We start from the raw sequence: 21,949 nt of genomic DNA, 5'->3' as shown, positions 1-21,949 counted from the left end.
CTCATTGCAAAACCAAAGGGGATGATGGACGGAGTGTTGAACAATGCAAGCACTCACCCCCAGTCAACTGATCTGGGTTTAATCCATCATCATTCTTTAGCTCACTCCGCCACCCCAGTTCAGACATGGCCAGGCCATATGCAAATCAGTCTGACCCTGTCCCTCATGGGAACAGTCCAGCCCGAACTGCCAAGCCATGTCTTCCCCCTGACCGGAAACAAGCATCCTGGGACCGGTTTCTGGCTAATCAGCCGTCATCAGCCAGGCTAGCTTGAATCCAGTGGCAATGTGAGCAAGGGACTCACGTCTGAGCATACCCTGCCAACTTAGGGCGAACAAAGCAAAACCAAAGGGGCAGGGTATGCCCAGACGTGTGTCCCTTGCTCACGTTGCCACTGGATTCAAGCTAGCCTGGCTGATGACGGCTGATTAGCCAGAAACCGGTCCCAGGATGCTTGTTTCCGGTCCAGGGAAGACATGGCTTGGCAGTTCGGGCTGGACTGTTCCCATGAAGCACAGGGTCAGACTGATTTGCATATGGCCGTGTCTGAACTGGGGTGGCAGAGTGAGCTAAAGAATGATGATGGATTAAACCCAGATCAGTTGACTGGGGGTGAATGTTTGATTTGCTCAAACGCTCCGTCCATCATCCCCTTTGGTATCGCCCAGCATGATTCCTACCCACTCACAGGGTTATAGTCGAGAAAGTCGCTGGCCAGCTTGGAAGAAGCAGCCTTTCTGGAGTCATTGAACACTGTGTCTGCCCAGTAAAGCAACTTCAATGAATTCCTAGACGGGAGGCAGGTGGTAACAAGGTGGTCCCAGAGATCAGACAACCCAAGAGAATGAAGCAACAACTCTTGGATATACAAGGGCCTTTAGAAAATTAATCAGCTGCTATTACATCCTGGAGGGCTGTAACATAGTTGGCAAGTTCTGGGGTGGTTCACAACCGCCTCCAATATAACTGGGGGCATAGCCTGGCTTGGCAAGCAAGACTTCTTACTCCCATATCCAGGAAAAGCAGGTACAAGGGAGTGCGTGGGGGGAATATGCGAGGCTGCACAGGAATTTATTTTCAGCACTAGTTAATATCTCGATGTTAGAGAAGCCCCACAGTTCCGCCCCGTAAAGGACAGACCCAAAAGCCTTGGCCTCATGGATACGGAGCACAGGTGGAAAGGGTTTGGGTTGGGGGGTACAATATTCTGTTAATATTGCCCTGTTATTTGTTTAAGCTTCATGGCTACTTTATTAATGCAGGTTTTCCAGGACATGCGTCTACTAAACATGACACCCAAGTAAGTAAAAGAGTCCACCGTCTCAAAAGGTACTCCCCCTCCCAGAACTGTACTCTTCTTAAAAGATTTGTGTGGGGGTTGAACAACATCAGCTTTGTTTTGGTGGTGTTGATCTCCAAATCTCCCGACCCTGAGTAAGACAGAACTCCTCAAAAACGATACAGGAGTTTATGTAACCCGCTCAGCATCTTAGAGACCAACAAAGTGTTGTTTGCAAATAAAAGAATAGGGGTTTTAATTCGAGCCAATAAAGGAGCATCCACAACCTGGGATAAAAATGGAAAAATGTAGTTAAATGTATAAAGAAAAAAGTGCGGGAGCCAATTTGCAGCCCTGGCGTACACCTCAGAGCACTGGGATCGCACTCAGCCAACTTGTCCAGTTTCCCCCACCTGATGATTGCAAAGTTGCCCTTGTGGAGGCATATCATCAGTGACAAGATATTCAAAGGATTTTTCATTTTAGGAGGAGCCTGTCAGAGGGCAGGACGTGGGATCAAATGAAAGGCAGATCCAAGGTCAACAAAGGCAAAATAAAGGTTGCCCTTGCCGATAATACCAGTGCACCATTACATCAGGAGAAATCAGAAAGCCCGAGCGATGGTGGGGACTCATCTGGAAGCCTACTTACAAGGGACTGAGGGTGTCCATCTAGAGCATCCAATCCCAGATGTTGCCAAGCACGCAGCAACAGAATACTTTTTGGATGCGTTCAATTAAACCTTTTTTGACTTATAGGTCTATAGTTGTTTGAATAAGACCTATTGCCTTTTTTATGGATGGGTATTACAGTGGCATCTTTCCAAGACTGAGGGGTGGGAGCCCCTTCAGCAATAGAATTCGCAATGATTAAGATGTAGCGAAGCCAAAACTCCATGTCAGATAGGAAAACAGCAGGAATGCTGTCCTGCCTTACAGCCCTTTCCCTTCCAAAAGCTGGGAGAGATTGAAGCACATCTGAGATCTCAAACAACAGCGTGGAAGGGAAGAGACAAGGTAGGATCAGAGTGGTGTCATTGGGGGTACTTAGGGGAGCATCGGAGTATAGATTGGTAAAGTAATCAGCCCAGACGGAGGGAGCAACGTTATTTGTAGGTTCCATTGCAACCGTGGCACCACTGCGGGAAACTAACTGCCAGAATAGAGTGAAGTCTCGGTCTAGACAGGCATCATTGACAGCATTCCATCTATGCTCTTCCCAATTCATTTTAGCAGGAATAGTGGCTATTTTATAGGCTTTCCTAGCCAGGGGGATGCGGGGTGTATCTTTGGTTTTAATGGCTCGGACTTAGTAGAGCTAGAGCTTGCAGCATTCTTTATTGACCCACAGACAGGTCTTGGGAGTATGGCGCTTTTTTATGGTAACCAAGACAATGAAGTGCCCCGATATGCGTTCACAAAAAGTTGCATGAGTAAGGATCAATTGGTATGGGGCAACGGAGTGCCCAGCCCCAATCCCTACCATGACGTCATTGAGGTCGGCAGTGAGGGTTGAAAAGATATCTGGGCAGTCTGCTCGTAGGCTCCACTTTAGATGGCGCTTATCAGAGTTAAGTGCAATGTCCCTGGTGAGGATAGACAGACCAGAAGCTGGGGATAGAAGTGTGTAAAGAGTCTGCATAGACGGGGAGAGAGGATTATGGTCACCTTCAGTCCTCAAGTTCACACATAGCAATAAAAGTCAACCATAACCGAACATCAAATAAAAATATAGTCGATTACAATAATAATTCAAAGAGATTTAGAAACTTCATTCTGTGATGGAAGTTTGATAATATTATCCAATTAATTCTTTAGAGGTAGGCAGAATAGAGGTTATGATTGTGTATAGTTAAAGCATAAAAGTCATCTATTCTATGGCAAGCATAAAATATAATTCTACCAAGTAATAGGACAGCTTACTTGAATCTGTCAATTAAGAAGTTACATGCTACAGAGCAAACTATTGTTGTAATTCTCAAATACATTTGTTTCACAAGAGACTAGTATAGAAGACATTAATAATTACTGGAGATAAATGAGAACTATTTTACTGAAAACTTTCATGAATGTTACTCAGAGGAATTAATATTTATTTCCACATTCCTAAATTAAAATGTGGTGTATCATAAATCTAGGTCTGCTAGGCATGTGCCCTTCTGGATGTGTACAATGTTTTTGAAGGGAGCAGGAAATAGCTCAATTTAATCAGAGTTAGATGATGGACAATCAGGAAACTGTCAGGATAAAAAGCAGGAACGCCTTTATACCCATTGCAACCCAGCAAAATAATCCTACGAGGGAGAGCTGTAAAAATGTCCACCACTGAGCTTGTTTCCACAAACAATTCTTTATAAAGAGAGGTGTGAAGCTACACAGGTCATAAAATCATAACCACTAGTGGGACACTGCTGCCAATGCATCTCTTTCAAGGAAGGTGTGCTTGGTGCAAAGAGAGCGATAGTGAAGTCCCAGGGAGGGGGAGCTTATGTGGAAGGACAACATTTATTGAAGATGCTGAAGGGTTGCAAGAGGGCTCGGCCTTTTGGGGGAGCATTTTTCTTTTTTCACAGTCAAGTTCCTCACACATTGTGGGTACATACACTGAATGAGGGGGAAAAGCAAGATCCAACTGAGGCAGCATCATGGCAGTTTTGAGTAGGGAAGTTGGATTTTGACTAGATGAGAACCAGAAGAATGTGTGGAGGGGATATGTATTAAGGGCCAGTCATAAAACAGTCAAGTTTTTTTAACAGACATACAGAAACAGAAAATGTTACATTTGCTCTTGAATCTAAATGTGATGCTTAGATTATGCTACCTGGATGGATTGTTTACTGGAAACCAAACCCTAACAAGTCAACCCATTTATAAGTAAATTTACATATCCAGTATGTGCATGCCTATACCATTATTCCCCATTTTATTACACATATAACTATGAGAGAACGCAGGAAACACAGAGCTTTTCACCACAGGAGAAATGAAACTAAAGCCAGGCACTTAAAGCCCAGTAGCACAGGCACCGCAAAGTCTTACCATTTCCTTATTCCTTCCAATGCTAATTTCAGGCTTGCCCATTCAAAACCTGCTGATTACACTGTAAAGCACAGGAGTCTTGCCACCTATCACCTCACACAATTTGCTGCCACCCCCCAGTAGTCTCAGTGTCTGCTGAAATAGCTTCAATACCCACCACAGTAGTTCGAGAAGATACAAGAAGGCGACACCAGCACACTGCACTGCTGGTGTAGCAAACTGCTGGTTTTCTTTAAAATGTATATCCATTTAATATCCACAGACCACATCTTACTTTTATTCCTCCTAAAACAAAATACACTGTTACGCAAAGTGAAAGGACAGCTCTTCAAAAGTATGATTTTAGTTCAATTCTTACCAGCAGCAAGTGGAGCCTCTGGTCCAACCACCACAAGACCAATACCGTTGTCTTTACAGAACTTGATAACAGTTGCATGATCGCTGGCTTGGATAGCTGCAAGAATTGAAAACTATTAGAAATAATGCAGTTCAAAAGCACAGAAGGTACAGCATACACAAAGTGATGCCTAGAAACCTATCACCCACATTGCAGTACATTTATCGAAGGTATTCATTAGAATGCATGCAAAAAAGAATTGCTGCTTAAACATCTGAACGACAAAAAGGAGAAACCACACGCCTTATTGCCAAACTTATTTATTGAAAACGTATCTCTTTGCTTAACTCTCTGATGGTTGCCTCGCTCTGCTCTGCGCCGGGACACTTTCGAGTATCTGTGCGCAATATAAATTAACATAACATAACAGGCTGTCACAAACCAAAGCTGTCATTCTAATTAGTCAAGTATGCATAGTTGGAATGGAGTCAGATGTATCCATCTATGTGCACAGATTAGATCTACAATAGAGTGAAAGTACAAGTAGCCACACAGTTTTCTAAATGGAATCCCAATCTAAATACTCAGGGCATTTTGGTTTTCAAGCCCCATAGAAACAAGCATTTGCAATGCAATAGGTCTCACATTATTAAAGTTTGAGCTATTGGAATTGCTAATAATGTAACACCAATAGCTCAAACATTCAGTAATGCGAGACCATTTGCATTGCAAATGCTTGTTCTAAAACTGCTACTGAATTTGTCAGTATGTCAGAAACAATCTTTTCTAAAGTGTTCTGAGAAGACTAAGTCCTTCGTCGCGTTCCATGAAAGCCAATAAATTAAACCTGTTCTATTAAATCAAAGCATACGTCGTGGAAGCAAAAGCCAAAGGGGGGGGGGGGTCATCGAGGTAAACAAGCACTGAATATGCATTGACACTGATCTTTCTCCGCCACATATTAAGTTTTGTCAGCAACAGATCTAAATATTAAGAGGACATGAAACTAGACCATGCTGAATTTTTATTATAGGATTGTAATCTTGTATAGATACCATTTCCTGGGCTACTTGTAACTCACATCATTTCCGGTGTTCATCACGCTTATGCTACTGCATAGCTTTAGCTCATGATTGTTGGTTCTAGCAAAAATGTCTCATGGACTTTCATGAGGGAAAGGTACACGAGATCATTTATTCTGGCAAACAGATGTTGAAAATGGTTCTCACAATGAAGAGCACGGTTAAAGTCACTATTTGTCCTGTGGACAGTCTCCTCGTGTAGCATGCATTAAAATGTGCATTTCCAATGATAATTACATAGTCTATGTGAGCAAAAAATACAACCACTCCTAGATAAAGCCTGTATCAGACCTAAAAAAAAAATTTAAAAAAACAGCCCATACATTGTCCTGTCAGAGCCGCCCTTCCCCTATCGCCTGACTGCCCAATAGGCCAGCCCAACCCTGAAGACACCGAAAGGGGCAATACAGGCCCTGTGGTGGAGTGAAGGGTCACGGGAAACGCAGAAAGGAGTGGCACACAAGGGTAGTGGACTTGGTGACCGCATACAGACCTCGTGGAAGACGGAGGGCTGGGACCGGCTGAAGGGGCCGAATACATGCAGTGTGTATGGAAGACTGATACCGGCCTTGTGGAGGTGTGATCGCCCAGGGACACCGGGTGAGGCAGAGAGGCCTCGCAGGCAGAGGCGTTTTAATGTATGGGCAAAGTGGGCTCTGGCCCAGGGCCCCAGTCATCCAGGGGTCCCCCGATAGAGCCAGCTTTGTTCTGCAGAGCCTTGCCCTGATGACCATACATCATTCTTAAACAGCTTGTTTTAAATACTTTTTCGCCTTTAAATAATGTCTAATGTGAGTGAATCTATTACTGACATTTTTCAGAGAAATGTTGCGTTTATGTTGCATTCAACATCCATAAAAAAGTTTCCTTTAGATCAAAACATACGAGAAATGACAGGGTGTCACAGATTTAGTGATATGAGTGAGCTGCTGATGTGTTAAAATATTGAAACACAAGTAACTGTCCCCCAATATTAGATGGAGCAACGGTTGAATGCCCCCTGCTATGTTTGTAACTTTGCCAAAGAGGGCATGGAAGAGCTGAAATTGGATTAAATTCCAAACAGGGGGCTCCAAATCCATTCGGTCCAAGCCCCCAAAACCCTTAAGATGTCCCTGCTCGCAGGGTCACCATGCGAGGCAAAAAGATCCTGCATACAAGCATTATGGGCGTTGGTGAATGGGAGGGACAGGCAAAGGTGCCCAGATACAGGCCTTGTGCAAGTGTCAAGGGACCAGGGTCACACGGTGAGGCAGAAAGGGCTGGCATAGTCACCATGAGAGGCAGAAAGCCCTCGATGGGTTACCAGGGACAAAAGCAGTATATAAATAAACCAAGCAGCAAGGCAATGAGAACCCCCGAGGAGAAGCGCCATCATGTTACAGTGCATTAAACAGAGCAGTGGGGGGGGGGGGGGGGGGAGGGGGAGTGGCGGGGTGAGAAGGGCAGGGAACAACACAAAAAGAAGGGGGAGAGGCAAAGGTGAAGAAAGCAGAGGTGAAGGCGGAGGCAGTAAAGGAAGAGACAGGCACTTCAAGGAGAAGAGAGAATAAGAGATAAAGAAGGAGGCTAAATACGAGATAAAAGACAATACATGACGAAGATATAATGCAAGAAAAGAGTTAGAGGTTACTGAGGAGATGGAGACAGGGAAAGGAGCAGACGGGTTGAAGTAAAAGAGTAGACAAAACAAAATGCAGAAGTATTAATGTGGCAGAAGTAAAGGAGGAGTTAGGAGCAGAGAAAAAGGGGAAATAAAACAAATAACCAAACGGAAGATAATAAGACAATCCAAGTCAATGAGGAGACATGGCAGAGACCCATGCCCCAAGACTCCCCAACTAGTCTCAGAACACCTGACCTAGGGGCCCACAGTTAAAGAAAACTTGTATTTCATTCTATTTCCATGGTCACAAGTTGCATTCTTAGGAACAGATTTAGTTACGCTATTGCTTCATTACGGTTGACACCAAAGATAACCAGGAGAGCCAGGCTCCCTCCCTTTTCAGTGGAAGTCCAGAGTCAACCACAACAAAAGGCAAGATGTTCCCCAAGAAGGAGCAGGTCAGGGGGTGGCGGTGGTTTTCAAACAACCCCTCTCTCAAAACCCACCACCACTGAGATCCTAATCAAGAGTACGTAGAACGTGTAAAAGTAAAATTAGCTGTTAAGTGAAAGGTAATCCAGGGCATGAATGCCAAATCTGGCATCCATAAGTTCAAAAAGCAATAATCAATAAATAATATGCATAAGGAGCCTTGCTACCGTTTAAATGCGGACAGACATGTCAAATGTTGCATTTTCATTCAACAACCAGGCCTGTGGATCACGTACACGTCAAAGAGGAATAAGAAAGACAGTTTAGTTTAACCTCCTCACAAATACAGTCTGTGTGAATGCCATGTCTTCATGATCTACCGGCCACACATGATAGGATCACCAGAACTCCTCCCGTCCTGGGGTATCACTTGGTGCTAAGGAGAGGGTGGCGTGGTCAACCTAGCCCCGGGTAAATTTGGACACAGCCCTACCATCTGGGTAAAGGGGACAGAGGGAGCTGGGAACCCTGTTGTGACCTCACATACTAATCAACGCCAGATATCAAACCAGATTTGCCCAAAGGCCAGTGCGGACTGAAGTCCGTCCCAGTGCAATCCCATTAACAGTCATGTGTCTTATACCGTTGGGGCACACCCTAGATATCCATCAGCTAGGATACTACTTCAGAAAACGCAGGACAAAAACCAGCACAAAACTGGGGTCAATCTGCTGCCCAATGACAGTTACTACAAAGCTTGCTGGAGGGCCCTGCACTTGAACAGAAAAAGAAAGGTTAAACAAACAGAAGCAGGGACAAAAGCAGCATGCCAACGAAAGTTTAGCAAAGCAGAATACATCTGCAGGGCTAATGCCCTGGACTAGAAAAAATGAGGTAAACAGAGCATGGCCACCCATTTGTGGTGAAGCGTGGCTCGATGGTTAGAGCGGCAGACCCTGATGCAGAGGTCTGGTCCGGGACCAGGGTTCAATTCCCGCCTCGGCGGCTCTTGGACTCAATCTCCCCGGACCTGATAATTCTCGCCTCGGTGCCTAGTCTAATCATGGGTCCCACTCTGTGACTCTGGGCAATAGCTTGCTTAATCTCCACAACGGCCCCAGCAGCGCTTGGATGCCTTGCTTCACCTTGGGGGTGCCCAGGAGTGGACATTTCACATGGAAAAGCCAGGAAGGGTTCCACAGCGGTATGAGTGCAGCGCCGGGACGCCCCGTCGCGTGGGCAGCCGTGCGCTTTACAAATACAACACATTTACATTTACAACTGTGTTTAAGAAGTCAGAAATTAGGACATATAACGAGATTTGTCTAGGGTCATAGGACCTATATGAAGCCATGAGTAAAAGCACGTCTCGTTTTCAAAGTGGGCAGCATGAGTTGTATGAAATTGCACCAAGAGAGCCGCCACCTGATTACAATAAAAAAGAAGCCTTCTTGACAGCACGTGGGGAATCACAGTCCGATTGACAACCGTGTTTGATGGAAAACATGTAGGGTTAGAACAAAATGAAGATCACCCAACTTTTTGCAGATGTGACCGACCACCAAGAGAAAGCAATGATGAAAGTTAGAAATTACATCTTGTAACCCTCAATGCGGTACAGAGTCCATTCCATGAAGGCTCTTAGCAAATAGAAAGAGAAATGCAAAGTCTAAAATATTCTAAATCCCAAGTGGGCAGCAAAATCAAGACAGAAACGGACAGCATCCTTTGTAGAACAGTAAAGATCTCTGCCTAACCCCTAAAATTGAGGGGTTTTATATATATGTTGCCCTATGAAATTACTAAAACTACAGCTTCATCACGGTATGATCACATGAGTTAGATTCTCATCAGATAACAAGTTTATCAAAATTACATATTGCCTTAGAACCTAAGCACTATCAAACTACATGAATATTGTGCCCACTCAATACTAATGCCATCAGAAGATGGTGGAACAAACTAGACACATGAGAATGAATGAATAGGGCACAGTGAGCTAGCAGGACATATAGTTACAGGTTTGTGTCAGGGCTGGGGAAGATTCATCGAGAACAGCGCGATCAATGGCAATGGGAATAAACAAACATTATTCTGATTGTGTAATGCAGAAACAGCAAACAGTGAAACATGCAACAGGAAGAGAGGAGAGACATCCATTTTGTAAAATAGGTCTGCTAGACCCTAAATGAGGCCTATTTAACAAGAGTCAGTAAATCACACTTCTACACATCATAGGAAATTAATTTAAAGACAACAGTACTAAATCAGTGTATACATGCGTAATAGAGTGTAAAACCAATATGTTGTTAATAATGCACAAAATGAACTAATATATAGATGCACACACCTTCCAACAGTGATATGAGCGCCATACAATTCTTCTTAACAAAACATTATGTACTCTGAAGTGGTAATGATCTACAAGTTGTGTGACTCCAAACAAAACGGAAATGACTGGTGTATCAAGGATCCCTCACAGACTAAACAAATGGGTAAAACAGGACAAACTAGTTGCCCAAAAATGCATACCAGTAGATGGAAACCCACAGTCAGTCACAATTTTAATCTGTTAAACACCTTAAAAGTGAAGAATGTATTAGGAAATAAATAAAACAGTTTAATGAGAAAAGAGAAAAATTGCAAGTGATTGCCTGTGAGAAAGAGTCTAAAGTAATACAATTGCCTGGAAAATTAAACTGGCAATGGTAAACCCTGTATGACCTGGGAACGCTTCACATGGAGTCCTTCAGGGAGTACTACATTGACATCAAGTCAACAGGGATTGCAGGAGAACCGATGTAAGCGTCTTTGGGCAAGAATGATAAAGATTAGGCAGTCTTTGAGGTCCACAAAGCCCAACATAATTGCGATAGACAGGCTGAAAGTCACTCTGGATGTACAGAAACAAGGAGAAATGCCTTGATTTGTTTCCATACAATGAAACTGAACCAAGAACAGAAAATGACTGCTTAAGTGAGAAAACGGGAACAAATTCTATAACTAACATACTGAACGAATGGAGTACAAGTTGCAACGGATGCAAGGGGGGTTGATTGGATCAAGGCTTGATTTATGCATAGGAATGGAAGACAGAAAGACTACTACATTACTGGAGAGTGGGAGCTAGATTGCCCTCAAATATGAACAATATTACATGAAATACTTGCGACCTTTACCACAGAATCCTTAGAGGAGTTGCAGCTGTATTGGGAAGGAGATGCTCTCTTTCTGAATACATCAAAACGAAAATTCATATTCCACAACATGTTGTTGTGGTGAAAGCAGGTGCACCTGCTCTTATTGAAAGGACCAGTGGTGACAGGAGATAGAAAGACAGAGATAGATAGATAGGACAGACTAATATTGTACAGACTAATATTGTACAGGACTAATTGTGTAGCACATATGCCCACAGGGGCATGTTACATCAATAGGAATGCAGTATGTTTCATGGTATCTTGTTCCATTAATTAATATAGAAAGAATATAGAGAATTTGAGGTGGCACCACTGTGAGAATAAACCCAGGAGTCCTTATGTAACCCCAGTGGCCACCTGCCACAAGAACAATAGTGATGTGAGAGAGTGTACTGAGTACAACATACTGAATAACAGATCAGAGCACCTGAAATAATATACAAAGAAACTAGATTTACAAATAACATGTTCCTTTGCATACGAATAAGATAGAAAGAAAGCTGTCTTAATAGGCATTTGGTTAGAAACTTTTATGATTATGGGAACCCTCATATTATTACCATGACATAGTTTACTTTTAACCTATCCTCCACTGACGAGTCTCACTATGCAGGACACACAAGTACAAGGGAGTAAGTCAACTCACACAACGTTTAGGAGAGGGGCACAGAGCCATGCTAGTTAGCTCAATCTGCTGAACTAGAAAGACTTATAAATAGCATTTTCTTTTAATACATGTATTTTCTTACCAGAGTTTGAGATTTTACCACTGTTTGCGGTTCCAGCATTTCCTGGTCCAACAATGACTTGTTTTACATGTGGAGATTGGGCCAACTTCCAGGCCAGAGCATGCTCTCTAGCCCCACTGCCAATCACAAGCACGCGTTCTGTCATTGTTTTGCTGTAAGATCTGAAAAGAACACATTTTGCATTATTTGTTGTTGCAGTAAACCAAACATTTAAGAATAGAAACTGTCGCACCACAATTAAGTGAAAATCTATAAGTTTAATACACTTTTTTTTTTACAAAAATGAAGAAAACATAATGAGGAAGGGGTCAAAGTTAATGGCAAGCTGATAAACATAAATGAAAATCAATTGGAAAAATAATGAACACAAAAAAGCGTCCAGTGGTCCAACCAGGAGGCTGCATCACGAAAGGGCTATAGACAGATGAGTTGCTGTTGCAAGACACAGTAAAATCTAGCTAATGTTCTAAAATAACTAAGTGGTAAAGTCTCTAAATAAATAAAACCTGGAGACAGAATATGGCCAGTCTTTGAGACTTTCTTAATTTCCTACAAAACATTGAAAACATCTCTATTCTAAAGCCACTTGAACGTACCCTGCCACCCTGTTTCTTTCCACTTCTTGCCTTCTGTACGTGTCATTTTAATTGGCCCTGGGCACAGTGGCTACTTATCTCTTCGCCATTCCTCTCTCCATTCCTTTCTTTCTGTACCCCAAATCTTAATTAACATATCACTGCTTAATCAAATTTTAGAACCAGACTCTGTGTCATTAGATATCTGTTTGATAATTGTTATATCAGCGTCCTCTATCTGTACAGCTTGTTTCAAGGTAACCGGGCCTGCTGTCTCTTACGTTAGGTATACTATAAAGCGCACGGGGACCTTTCTGGATGACTGATTCTATATAAAAATGTAAAACAGATCTTTAAAATAACATTTGGCTGTAATGGGGCATCAGAAATATTTGTTAATTTAAAGTATTAAATATAATAGGGCAAAACTAAGAAGGGATCCTGTGAGCAGAGCCTTGCAATTCAAAGGTTGGACTTGCTTTTTAATAAGAAAATTTTGAGTCCACATGAATGAGAACATTACAGTGTGGTTTGAAGTCTTTAAACAGGTCATAGTTATTTCTCCCTCAGACTGTCTGGATCAGTGCCGCTTAAACAAAGTAAGACATATGCGATAAGTCAGGCGGTGGTTAGTCTTTATCAATACCTTTAGGGACACCCATTGGGGCTTGTCTCACACTTGGCACCCCATGAGTATGGCAGCCTTCGAGCACAACCCGTAGGAATTGCTAATCCTATAGATAAGAAAAAGAGATTGTATCTAGGATCAGTGCTCAACTTTTTGAACTCGGTGTTTTATCAAATGACAAAATGTACTGTCTGTTTGTGTCTTTCTGTTAAATTGTTTTGAGATATTCGAGTACAGGGTTTTCCATTTCTTTGTAATTTGAGTACAACGTATTCTCATTTAGCTCAATATACTATTGTCTTTCTAATGTATATGTACAATATATGTCCTTTTATGGTATATTAATTTGATATCTAGTGTGATTGTAAGATTTTTTTATTGTGTTTTTTAATTGCAAACATCATTGATTTTTAATAAAAATAGGTTTCAATATATACTCTACATGTGGCATAGTTATATTTAGAATTGTGTATGATCTAGTATATGGGCTAATATTTCCTTTTCTTTGCTGGGAACTTTAAGACCTGGTATTCATACAATTTTGCACCAAGGGAACTTTTGTTTCTACCTGCTAGTAGTATCCTATTTCCCTGGTTCGGTTAATGGGTACTCTCATTCTTTCTGATACTGATGTTTGTAGTTTAAAGGAATATGTGCCCTCCTGGGGTCTCCCAGATTCTTCAGTTCTCCCTCCCTAAACATTTGGTCCTTGCTCACTTGCGCTGGATCTCTTCAGTCTTGTCCTTCATTTTCTCTGATCCCTCCCTCCTCCAATCATTTCTTTGATCTTCTCCTTGGGGTGCCTTCTCCAGTCTCATCCTTAGTCCCCCAGAACTCCTTCTCCACTCTCTGCCATCTCCCCAAAGTGCGTCTCCTTCCACTTCGACCTCCCACCAGCTGCCCAGGAAGACATGTTCTTCAACTCTTCAGGCTGCCATGTCTTTCGCAGCAGGCCCTACCCCTCTGGTGAGGCGTCCATCGATTAATTTTACGAGTTCCAGGTCACAGTTATAGGCGCACAATTCTCAAGGTGAGTTTGTATATCTAACACAATCTAAAAATCAAATAAAGATTTTCATAAAAAGAAAAATAAAGAACACCTTCTATCACTTGGCCTAACTAAGCAAATCCATTTACTGAATTCTCAAAATGTGCATCATATTCTCGTGGGTGCTGTTTTATCAGTTCCCGAACAAATAGACTGTGCTCTAACCAAAGCAAACAAGCATTAGAAATGCAATAGGTCTTGCATTTGTTTCTGAGTTGAAGCTATTGTCATAGCTCAACAGCAACCCTACAGAAATTGCCACTTTGTAGTGGCTGAACAGAGCATTGCTACGTGAAACGGCCTGAAAGCCTAAAACGATGTTGGTAGCCTACAAATTAAAAAGACAGATCAGAATGACCAGGAAGAACCACAGACTTATTGGGATGGCCAACGCAAGCAAACAATGAGTGAAATCGCCTGGGTGTGACCCAAGAACGCAAAGGCGGGAGAATAAGACCCAATGCACCAATAAAAACCCTGTATTTCTAAATGGCACAACAAAGAACAAATGGCAATTCATGAGCATGCCAAAAGCTAATAGAAGAGATAACAACAGGTCTTGCAGACAGCGCATGCGCGCTGCCTAGGCTCGACCTAAAAATGGATTTACAATTGTAATTTGACAAAAATGTGGTGGGTCGGTGGACCTTTTTTTAGAATGAGCCTGTACAGCACATGGCATGTTTTGTTCAGCTAGAACTTAAAGCTGCGACCACTATCCACCCATATTTTTCATAGGCGTGTGTCATTGTCCACTGTAAACTGCGGCTGTTCATTGGTCAATTGGTTTAGTAGTCCCTCCTTAGTACTGACTTGTCCCATTGTGTAACCTCCCATGGCGACACCCCCTGTATGGTTACTCATAGGCTTTTGTTACAGCCCCCAAGCACTATTTTCTCAAATAGTTTGGCCCTGCCTGCTGTTGCAGAGAGGACACACTCTCTTCTAACGCTTTTTAGAAAAAAAAATAATAGAAAGGGCGCCAAACGTATTTACAATGCAATAGGTCTTGCATTTGCGAGAGTTTAAGCTATTGCCATTGTAATTGACAATGCCTTTTATTTATCAGCTTTAAAAATGACACATAAATAAAAGGCATTATTATTTACAATGCCAATAGCTCAAACTCTCGTAAATGTGAGACCTATTGCATTGAATGTGCTTGTTATCAACAGTCCTAGGGGCAGTATCCCTGCTAGGGACTGTTAACCAGTGATAACCCAGGCCTCAGAAACTGCTGCACTCCAATAGGGTACCAAACAATATCCTTTCTAAAAGTTTACTCTTTCAGGGGAGCAAGGCAAGCACGCAACAAGTCTTACTCCAGAAGTGATAGGCTTGCAACTTAGATATAGTTGAACACAATCATAACACTTAATCCAACGTTCAGTCTGTGCCGCTTTACTTATGAGTAGCTATACTAGAGCAGGTAAAATGAGAAAAACCGAAAAAAACACGAGGCCCTAGAGCTTTTTAGCACCAAGATAAGACTCGTGCAGTTATGTAGCAATTGTATGAATTAAAGCACTATGTGTCAGAATAATATGGTAATCTATGGGACGATGTTACCTATGGGACAGAGACTGCAGGCTCTTGGCATTCGCTGGAAGGCTTTTGGTATATGCTGGGGACAGTTTATCTGAACGAGTAAACATGGCAGAAGAATGTAACAATTGCATCATTGTACTAACTTATGTCAGGCTTGGGCCCTGGTTTGTTGGCGACCCTGAGTTCAAGGGAGGTCATCTCAGTTCAGGGATCAATTCAGAGGGTGCCGAGTGCTAATAAACTTTTGTTTAAACATATCATGCGCCTTAAGAGTTTTCCTATTTTATTACCAAGTGCTGTCATCAGGAGTGGCCCCTTTATTTAATCAGAGCGTTGCTTCGGGCTAAAGTCTCTTTGGTCAGCTGATGTTCTATAGGGCAGACAAGCAAGTTATTTTCAGCTGGTGCACATGGCTTGAAAACGCCGAAACCAGGAGTGTTTCTAATGTATGTAAAATAATAGCAAAACTCTTCAAGAGATTGGCACTGGCATGATTATTTAATGAGATAAACATAAAATAGTATTCTGTACTGCAGGGAATAGGTCTTTAACATAAATGTTTAGATGATCATGCCCTCCCAATAATTAAAGACTGACATTTTGATTACAATAGCTTTGCCTTCCTAGAGCCGAGCATGCACTCAGTAACCCACACACTGAAAAAAGCCAACAACACAGCATCGAGTAAAATGCAACACAAGGAGCAACTGCACTGTGTGTGATGCACATACAACATGGAAAACCGGAAACTGTGGGCTCTGTTCTTCAATATGTATGTGAATTATTTTACAAGCACTCTGGACATAAATGTATACCTTCTCATTCTATGTAAAATGTTGGTGACCCAACCCGTGCCCCCCAAAAAAGCCAAAATCGTCATGGTTTTTTTGTTTGATCATAATTTTAAATAGTGTCAAGAAAAGCGCACTTTCTCCGTCTCAATGTTGAAATTAGAACTTGCAAGTGTGCATTAAACAAGCTGATTAAAATAAAGATTTTTCTCAGTTCCTGCATCCATCAATGGTTCACACAAACTATGTTTCACAATGGGTTCAGAAGTGAGAAGCTGTTGATGAAGTGCCCAAGAACCAGGGGGGAGAGAGAGGTAGAAAGAGAGAGGTAGAGAGAAAGAGGTGGAGAGGTCGAGGGAGAGGTAGAAAGAGAGAGGTAGAGCGAAAGAGGTGGAGAGGTCGAGGGAGAGGTGGAGAGGTCGAGGGAGAGGTGGAGAGGTCGAGGGAGAGGTGGAGAGGTCGAGGGAGAGGTGGAGAGGTCGAGGGAGAGGTAGAGAGAGAGAAAGAGGTAGAGAGAGAGAGAGGTAGAGAGAGAGAAAGAGGTAGAGAGAGAGGTAGAGCAAGAGAGGTATGGAGAGAGGTAGAGAGAGGTATGGAGAGAGGTAGAGAGAGGTATGGAGAGAGGTAGAGAGAGAGAGAAAGAGGTAGAGAGAGAGGTAGAGCAAGAGAGGTATGGAGAGAGGTATGGAGAGAGGTATGGAGAGAGGTATGGAGAGAGGTATGGAGAGAGGTAGAGAGAGGTAGAGAGAGGTAGAGAGAGGTAGAGAGAGGTAGAGAGAGGTAGAGAGAGGTAGAGAGAGGTAGAGAGAGGTAGAGAGAGGTAGAGAGAGGTAGAGAGAGGTAGAGCGAGAGAGGTAGAGCGAGAGAGAGAGGTAGAGAGAGAGAAAGAGGTAGAGAGAGAGGTAGAGCAAGAGAGGTATGGAGAGAGGTAGAGAGAGGTATGGAGAGAGGTAGAGAGAGGTATGGAGAGAGGTAGAGAGAGAGAGAAAGAGGTAGAGAGAGAGGTAGAGCAAGAGAGGTATGGAGAGAGGTATGGAGAGAGGTATGGAGAGAGGTATGGAGAGAGGTATGGAGAGAGGTATGGAGAGAGGTAGAGAGAGGTAGAGAGAGGTAGAGAGAGGTAGAGAGAGGTAGAGAGAGGTAGAGAGAGGTAGAGAGAGGTAGAGAGAGGTAGAGAGAGGTAGAGCGAGAGAGGTAGAGCGAGAGAGGTAGAGCGAGAGAGGTAGAGCGAGAGAGGTAGAGCGAGAGAGGTAGAGCGAGAGAGGTAGAGCGAGAGAGGTAGAGCGAGAGCGGTAGAGCGAGAGAGGTAGAGCGAGAGAGGTAGAGCGAGAGAGGTAGAGCGAGAGAGGTAGAGCGAGAGAGGTAGAGAGAGAGAGAGAGAGAGGTAGAGAGAGAGGTAGAGAGGCAGAGAGAAGTAGAGAGAGGTGTAAAGAGGTGTAAAGAGGTGTAAAGAGGTGTAAAGAGGTGTAGAGAGGTGTAGAGAGGTGTAGAGAGGTAGGTAGAGAGAGGTGGAGACAGAGAGAGAGGTGGAGACAGAGAGAGAGGTGGAGACAGAGAGAGAGGTGGAGACAGAGAGAGAGGTGGAGACAGAGAGAGAGGTGGAGACAGAGAGAGAGGTGGAGACAGAGAGAGAGGTGGAGACAGAGAGAGAGGTGGAGACAGAGAGAGAGGTGGAGACAGAGAGAGAGGTGGAGACAGAGAGAGAGAGGTGGAGAGAGAGAGAGAGAGAGAGAGAGAGAGAGAGAGGTGGAGAGAGAGAGAGGTGGAGAGAGAGAGAGAGAGAGAGAGAGAGAGGCGGAGAGAGAGGTCGAACAAACCTAAAAACCTGGCTCTTCTAGCTCTGTCTGGCTACCTGTTTCCTCCCCTGAGCATCTGCTCGCGCTCCGAGACCTACGGGTGATTTATGCACTATAGAAATACAAATACAAACAGAGAGGGGTAGGGAGCATACGCTGGCTCAGGTGAAACCTAAAAAGTGAGCACTAAATATAAAGCTTAGAGAGGGGCGACTCCATTTGGGGACTGAGGCTACAGCAGCCGAAAAAACAGAGATCCTTGAGCAAAAGAAACTGGGACTTTTCACTAGTTACAACCTAATTAACTATAAAAATGCTCTATGGTGCCTCCACAACTCCACTAGCCGCTCACACTTCTAACATATAAAGAGAGTAACAGACCAAAATACACCTTTAAAAAAGCGAAATAAAAAAACCATTATTTGCTCAATCTCTTGTCATACACATGCATGGCCCATGTCAAGTGTGATATTTACACAGTGGGCATTCCAGGGTGGGAAAGTTGAAATGTTTAGGAGCCATCTGAAACTCACACGTTTGAGATCATTCTCAAATGTATTCATAGCCCATATTCACCCTAAAAACAGTCAGTGAATGCCTCCTGTAATGGGCAGGAGTAAACCCCGTTCGAAGGTGTGGAAGGGCAGGGAACACCTCAAACATTGGTGAATTGCAAAATTGGTATAGGTTAAGAAAAGGAGTTTCTCCATGGGGAAACTGAACCAAAAATGTGTCCAACTTAACTAATACAATGGCATTTTCGAATGTACAATTGTATCCCATATCCAGCTACTTATGGAGAACTGTCTTTGAATGTATATGATTAGGAATTCACTACCCATTTTCACGGGTACGGGTGGAAAGCTGCGACTGACAAGTTTCCAGTAAGTACCCTTGAAAACCTGCGCAGATTCAGTAAAAGCGTAGATCTGCACCTCTGTAAGGTGTGTTGGCTTACGAATTTGTTTGAGAATCGGGCCCCTAGACTTTTCTTTGATCTTTGACACGGATTATCCTTAATGTCCAAGCTACAAATGAACTACTGACAGACAGCAAACTTAACACAGCCAGGAAAGGGGCGGCCATACTAAATGGTGTAAGCTAAAGACTGATGTGTGACATAAAACAAGTATGCAGCAGCAACCTTCACAGTAGAGCCAGTTAGGAAGTTAATGTTCAGAATGTGACTATTAGAAGCTGGTTAGTATTACTGTGGTGTGTAGGTTGGTTCTATTAATTCTGCAAATATCAGTAGTAGAGCCTCACTAATGATGAAAAAAGTAAATGCATGATAAGTGAAAAACATAGCAAACGCGACATCAGATGAATGTAAACGTCGAACGAATGCTATACTTCCGTTTCATATGCAATGTTAGCCTGCCATCTGGTGGAAAGATGTGCTCTTTGTTGCAAACTTAGAATAATAAGATCGCGATTGCGTGCTCTGTGGTGGGGTGGGGCGGAGCGAGTCGCGCTGTAAGGGTGCCGCGAGTAAAGCCAGATGGCTGCTGCGCGCAAGCTTGAAGACACACAGAAAGCGTGTGGTAGCATTTTCTGGAGCCACACACTAAATGTCTCGCAGAGCAGCGCATGCGCTGGCTCAGTGAGACCCAAAAAGGGGGAAGCACATATGACTGACAGGATAGAGGATAACAGAGAGAGGCTGAACAGTATATGCCTACTTAAGGAGCCTGGATGTGCTGTGACGAGCACACTGTTCCAAATGGTCACTACTGGTGTCTTGTGTACGTGTTGTGGGTGGAACCTGGATTGATAAGATTCTGAGATGCCGTCCAACTCAATGTAAGACTAAAGCTGGACAGTCACTGCTTGTTCTAGAGAGGTCTGCAATGGGCAGGACAGTATTCATGGAATTTCCAAAGCACTGTTCATAATGTAATTAGAGATAATAGAAATGTTATGTTCATTTGTAGAGCGCAGCTAATCACCCGTGAGAGAACCCGGGCGCGGAGTATGGCATGCCTGAGGGCAGAGGAGGAGATCATGCCTGTTTCGTTTGTAAGAGCCCTGTCATGAGGTTCCTTTGATAGTCCATGAGTGAGGGGGAGGTTATGAGGTGTATCGGGAGGTGGTTCCAGGTCCTGGCTGCAAGGATTGAGAAGGGGCATCCCCAATCAAGATTCTGGTATGATTAGAATAAATATGGAGAAGAGCCCATGGTAAACAGGAAAAAAAACAATTAAATAAACTAGCTTATATCAAGTTAGTACACAAAAAGCCAACATTTAAAATTAATTGATTCATTAGTTTAAAAGAAAACCACAACTCTTGAAGTGAGACAGGAGATGCCATACATAGATGAGAGCCCAGCAGATGCATGTCAAAGTGTTGTTACAAAATACTCCTCTTTTAATACATACAATAAAGTGATATATTTATGTAATTCGTTAATAAACTATCACCACCATGTGTCACATGAGAGAAAAGAAGGAACAGCAATATTCTGGCAATTAAATTATTATCCGAGGCTCAGGAAATGCATCGGGGGGGGGGGGGGCAGAAATTGAAAAGGCAGACAATATGGAAGTAACAGGGTTATTGGTCAACAGTTGGTTGGAAAAGAGAGACTTCTTGAGTGGGATGTTGGATCGAATATTAAAAGATGGGGATGAAAGTAGCTCGAAGAACGGATGGGAGGGTATTCGATAGAAATATAAGAGATATTCTGAGTGCAATAGAGCTCAGTGAGAAAACACAAGTGTGCATTAAACAAGTTGCCTGATTAAAATACATATTTTTCTCAGTTCCTGCATCTATCAATGGTCCACAAAAAATAGGTTTCACAATGAGTTCAAAGTTGAGAAGCTGACGTGCCCGACACTTGTTGATGAAGTGCCCAGGAGAGAGGGGCTTTGTGATTATTTCAAATATATCCATTGAGACACTTTAACATTAGCTTCACACGTTACCCAACACCGGCCTTTTCAATTGCATGTAAACTAGTAAATGTTGCGCCCACAGTAATGAAATTATAAATATCTATAAAAATGCAGATTACAAAACAATATTCAACTCCTGTCAATCTGGATTATGTTATGTTATGTTATTTATTTTCTTCTATAGCGCACGGCTACTCCGAAGAGCATCCCGGCGCTTTGGCGAAGAGAAACTTATGCAGAGTAACAACACAACAACTAAAAACAGAAGAGAAAAAGCACCAAAAGAACACCTATACAGAAAAGAGCCAAGTCTCTAATTCCTTCCTGAAGGCAAGAAGATTACTTGCCCTTCGTAAAACCAGAGGAAGCTCGTTCCAGCCCTGCGAAGCCAGATATCGAAAAGCCCGGCCTCCAATTCTGGAACGCTTAATGGCAGGCACAGCCACTTTGGCCAAAGAAGCAGATCGTAAAGCCCTGCTAGGCAGGTAAAAAGAACAAGCATTTACAATGCAATGGTTTTGCCTTTGTTAAAGTTAGAGCTATTGGCATTGCTCTTGACATTATTTTTATTTATGTTTTTTTAACATAAATAAATGGCATTGTCATTTACAATGCCACTAGCTTTATCTCTCGCAAATGACACACACAAACACACAGAGCCCCCCCCACACACACACCCACACAGACACACAGAGCCCCGCACACACACAGCCACACAAAGCCCCCCACACACACAGCCACACAAGGCTTCCTACACACACAGCCACACAAAGCTTTCCACACACACAGCCACACAAAGCTTCCCACACACACAGCCACACAAAGCCCTCCACACACACCCACACAGCACAAGCAGGCAACAGGGGCACACGGAGGCACAAGCAGGCAACAGGGGCACACGGAGGCACAAGCAGGCAACAGGGGCACACGGAGGCACAA

General features: G+C 43.2%; 1 protein-coding gene across 1 annotated transcript in view; it reads right to left on the bottom strand.

The window, feature by feature from the left end:
• Window positions 1-21,949, bottom strand: part of GART (phosphoribosylglycinamide formyltransferase, phosphoribosylglycinamide synthetase, phosphoribosylaminoimidazole synthetase) — a 257,909-nt gene that overhangs the window by 225,456 nt on the left and 10,504 nt on the right. The window contains exons 2-3 of the mRNA XM_078656950.1: window positions 11,725-11,885; window positions 4,677-4,772 (exon numbers count right to left, since the gene is read on the bottom strand). Coding sequence (XP_078513076.1) covers window positions 4,677-4,772; window positions 11,725-11,869 — 241 coding nt within the window. The 5' untranslated portion in view covers window positions 11,870-11,885. The remainder of the gene's footprint in view (window positions 1-4,676; window positions 4,773-11,724; window positions 11,886-21,949) is intronic.

The sequence above is a fragment of the Lissotriton helveticus genome, chromosome 8, assembly GCF_964261635.1.
Source record: "Lissotriton helveticus chromosome 8, aLisHel1.1, whole genome shotgun sequence".
Classification (NCBI taxonomy): domain Eukaryota; kingdom Metazoa; phylum Chordata; class Amphibia; order Caudata; family Salamandridae; genus Lissotriton; species Lissotriton helveticus.
The sequence above is the reverse complement of the archived record's forward strand: the minus strand, read 5'-3'. Positions and strand labels throughout refer to the sequence as shown.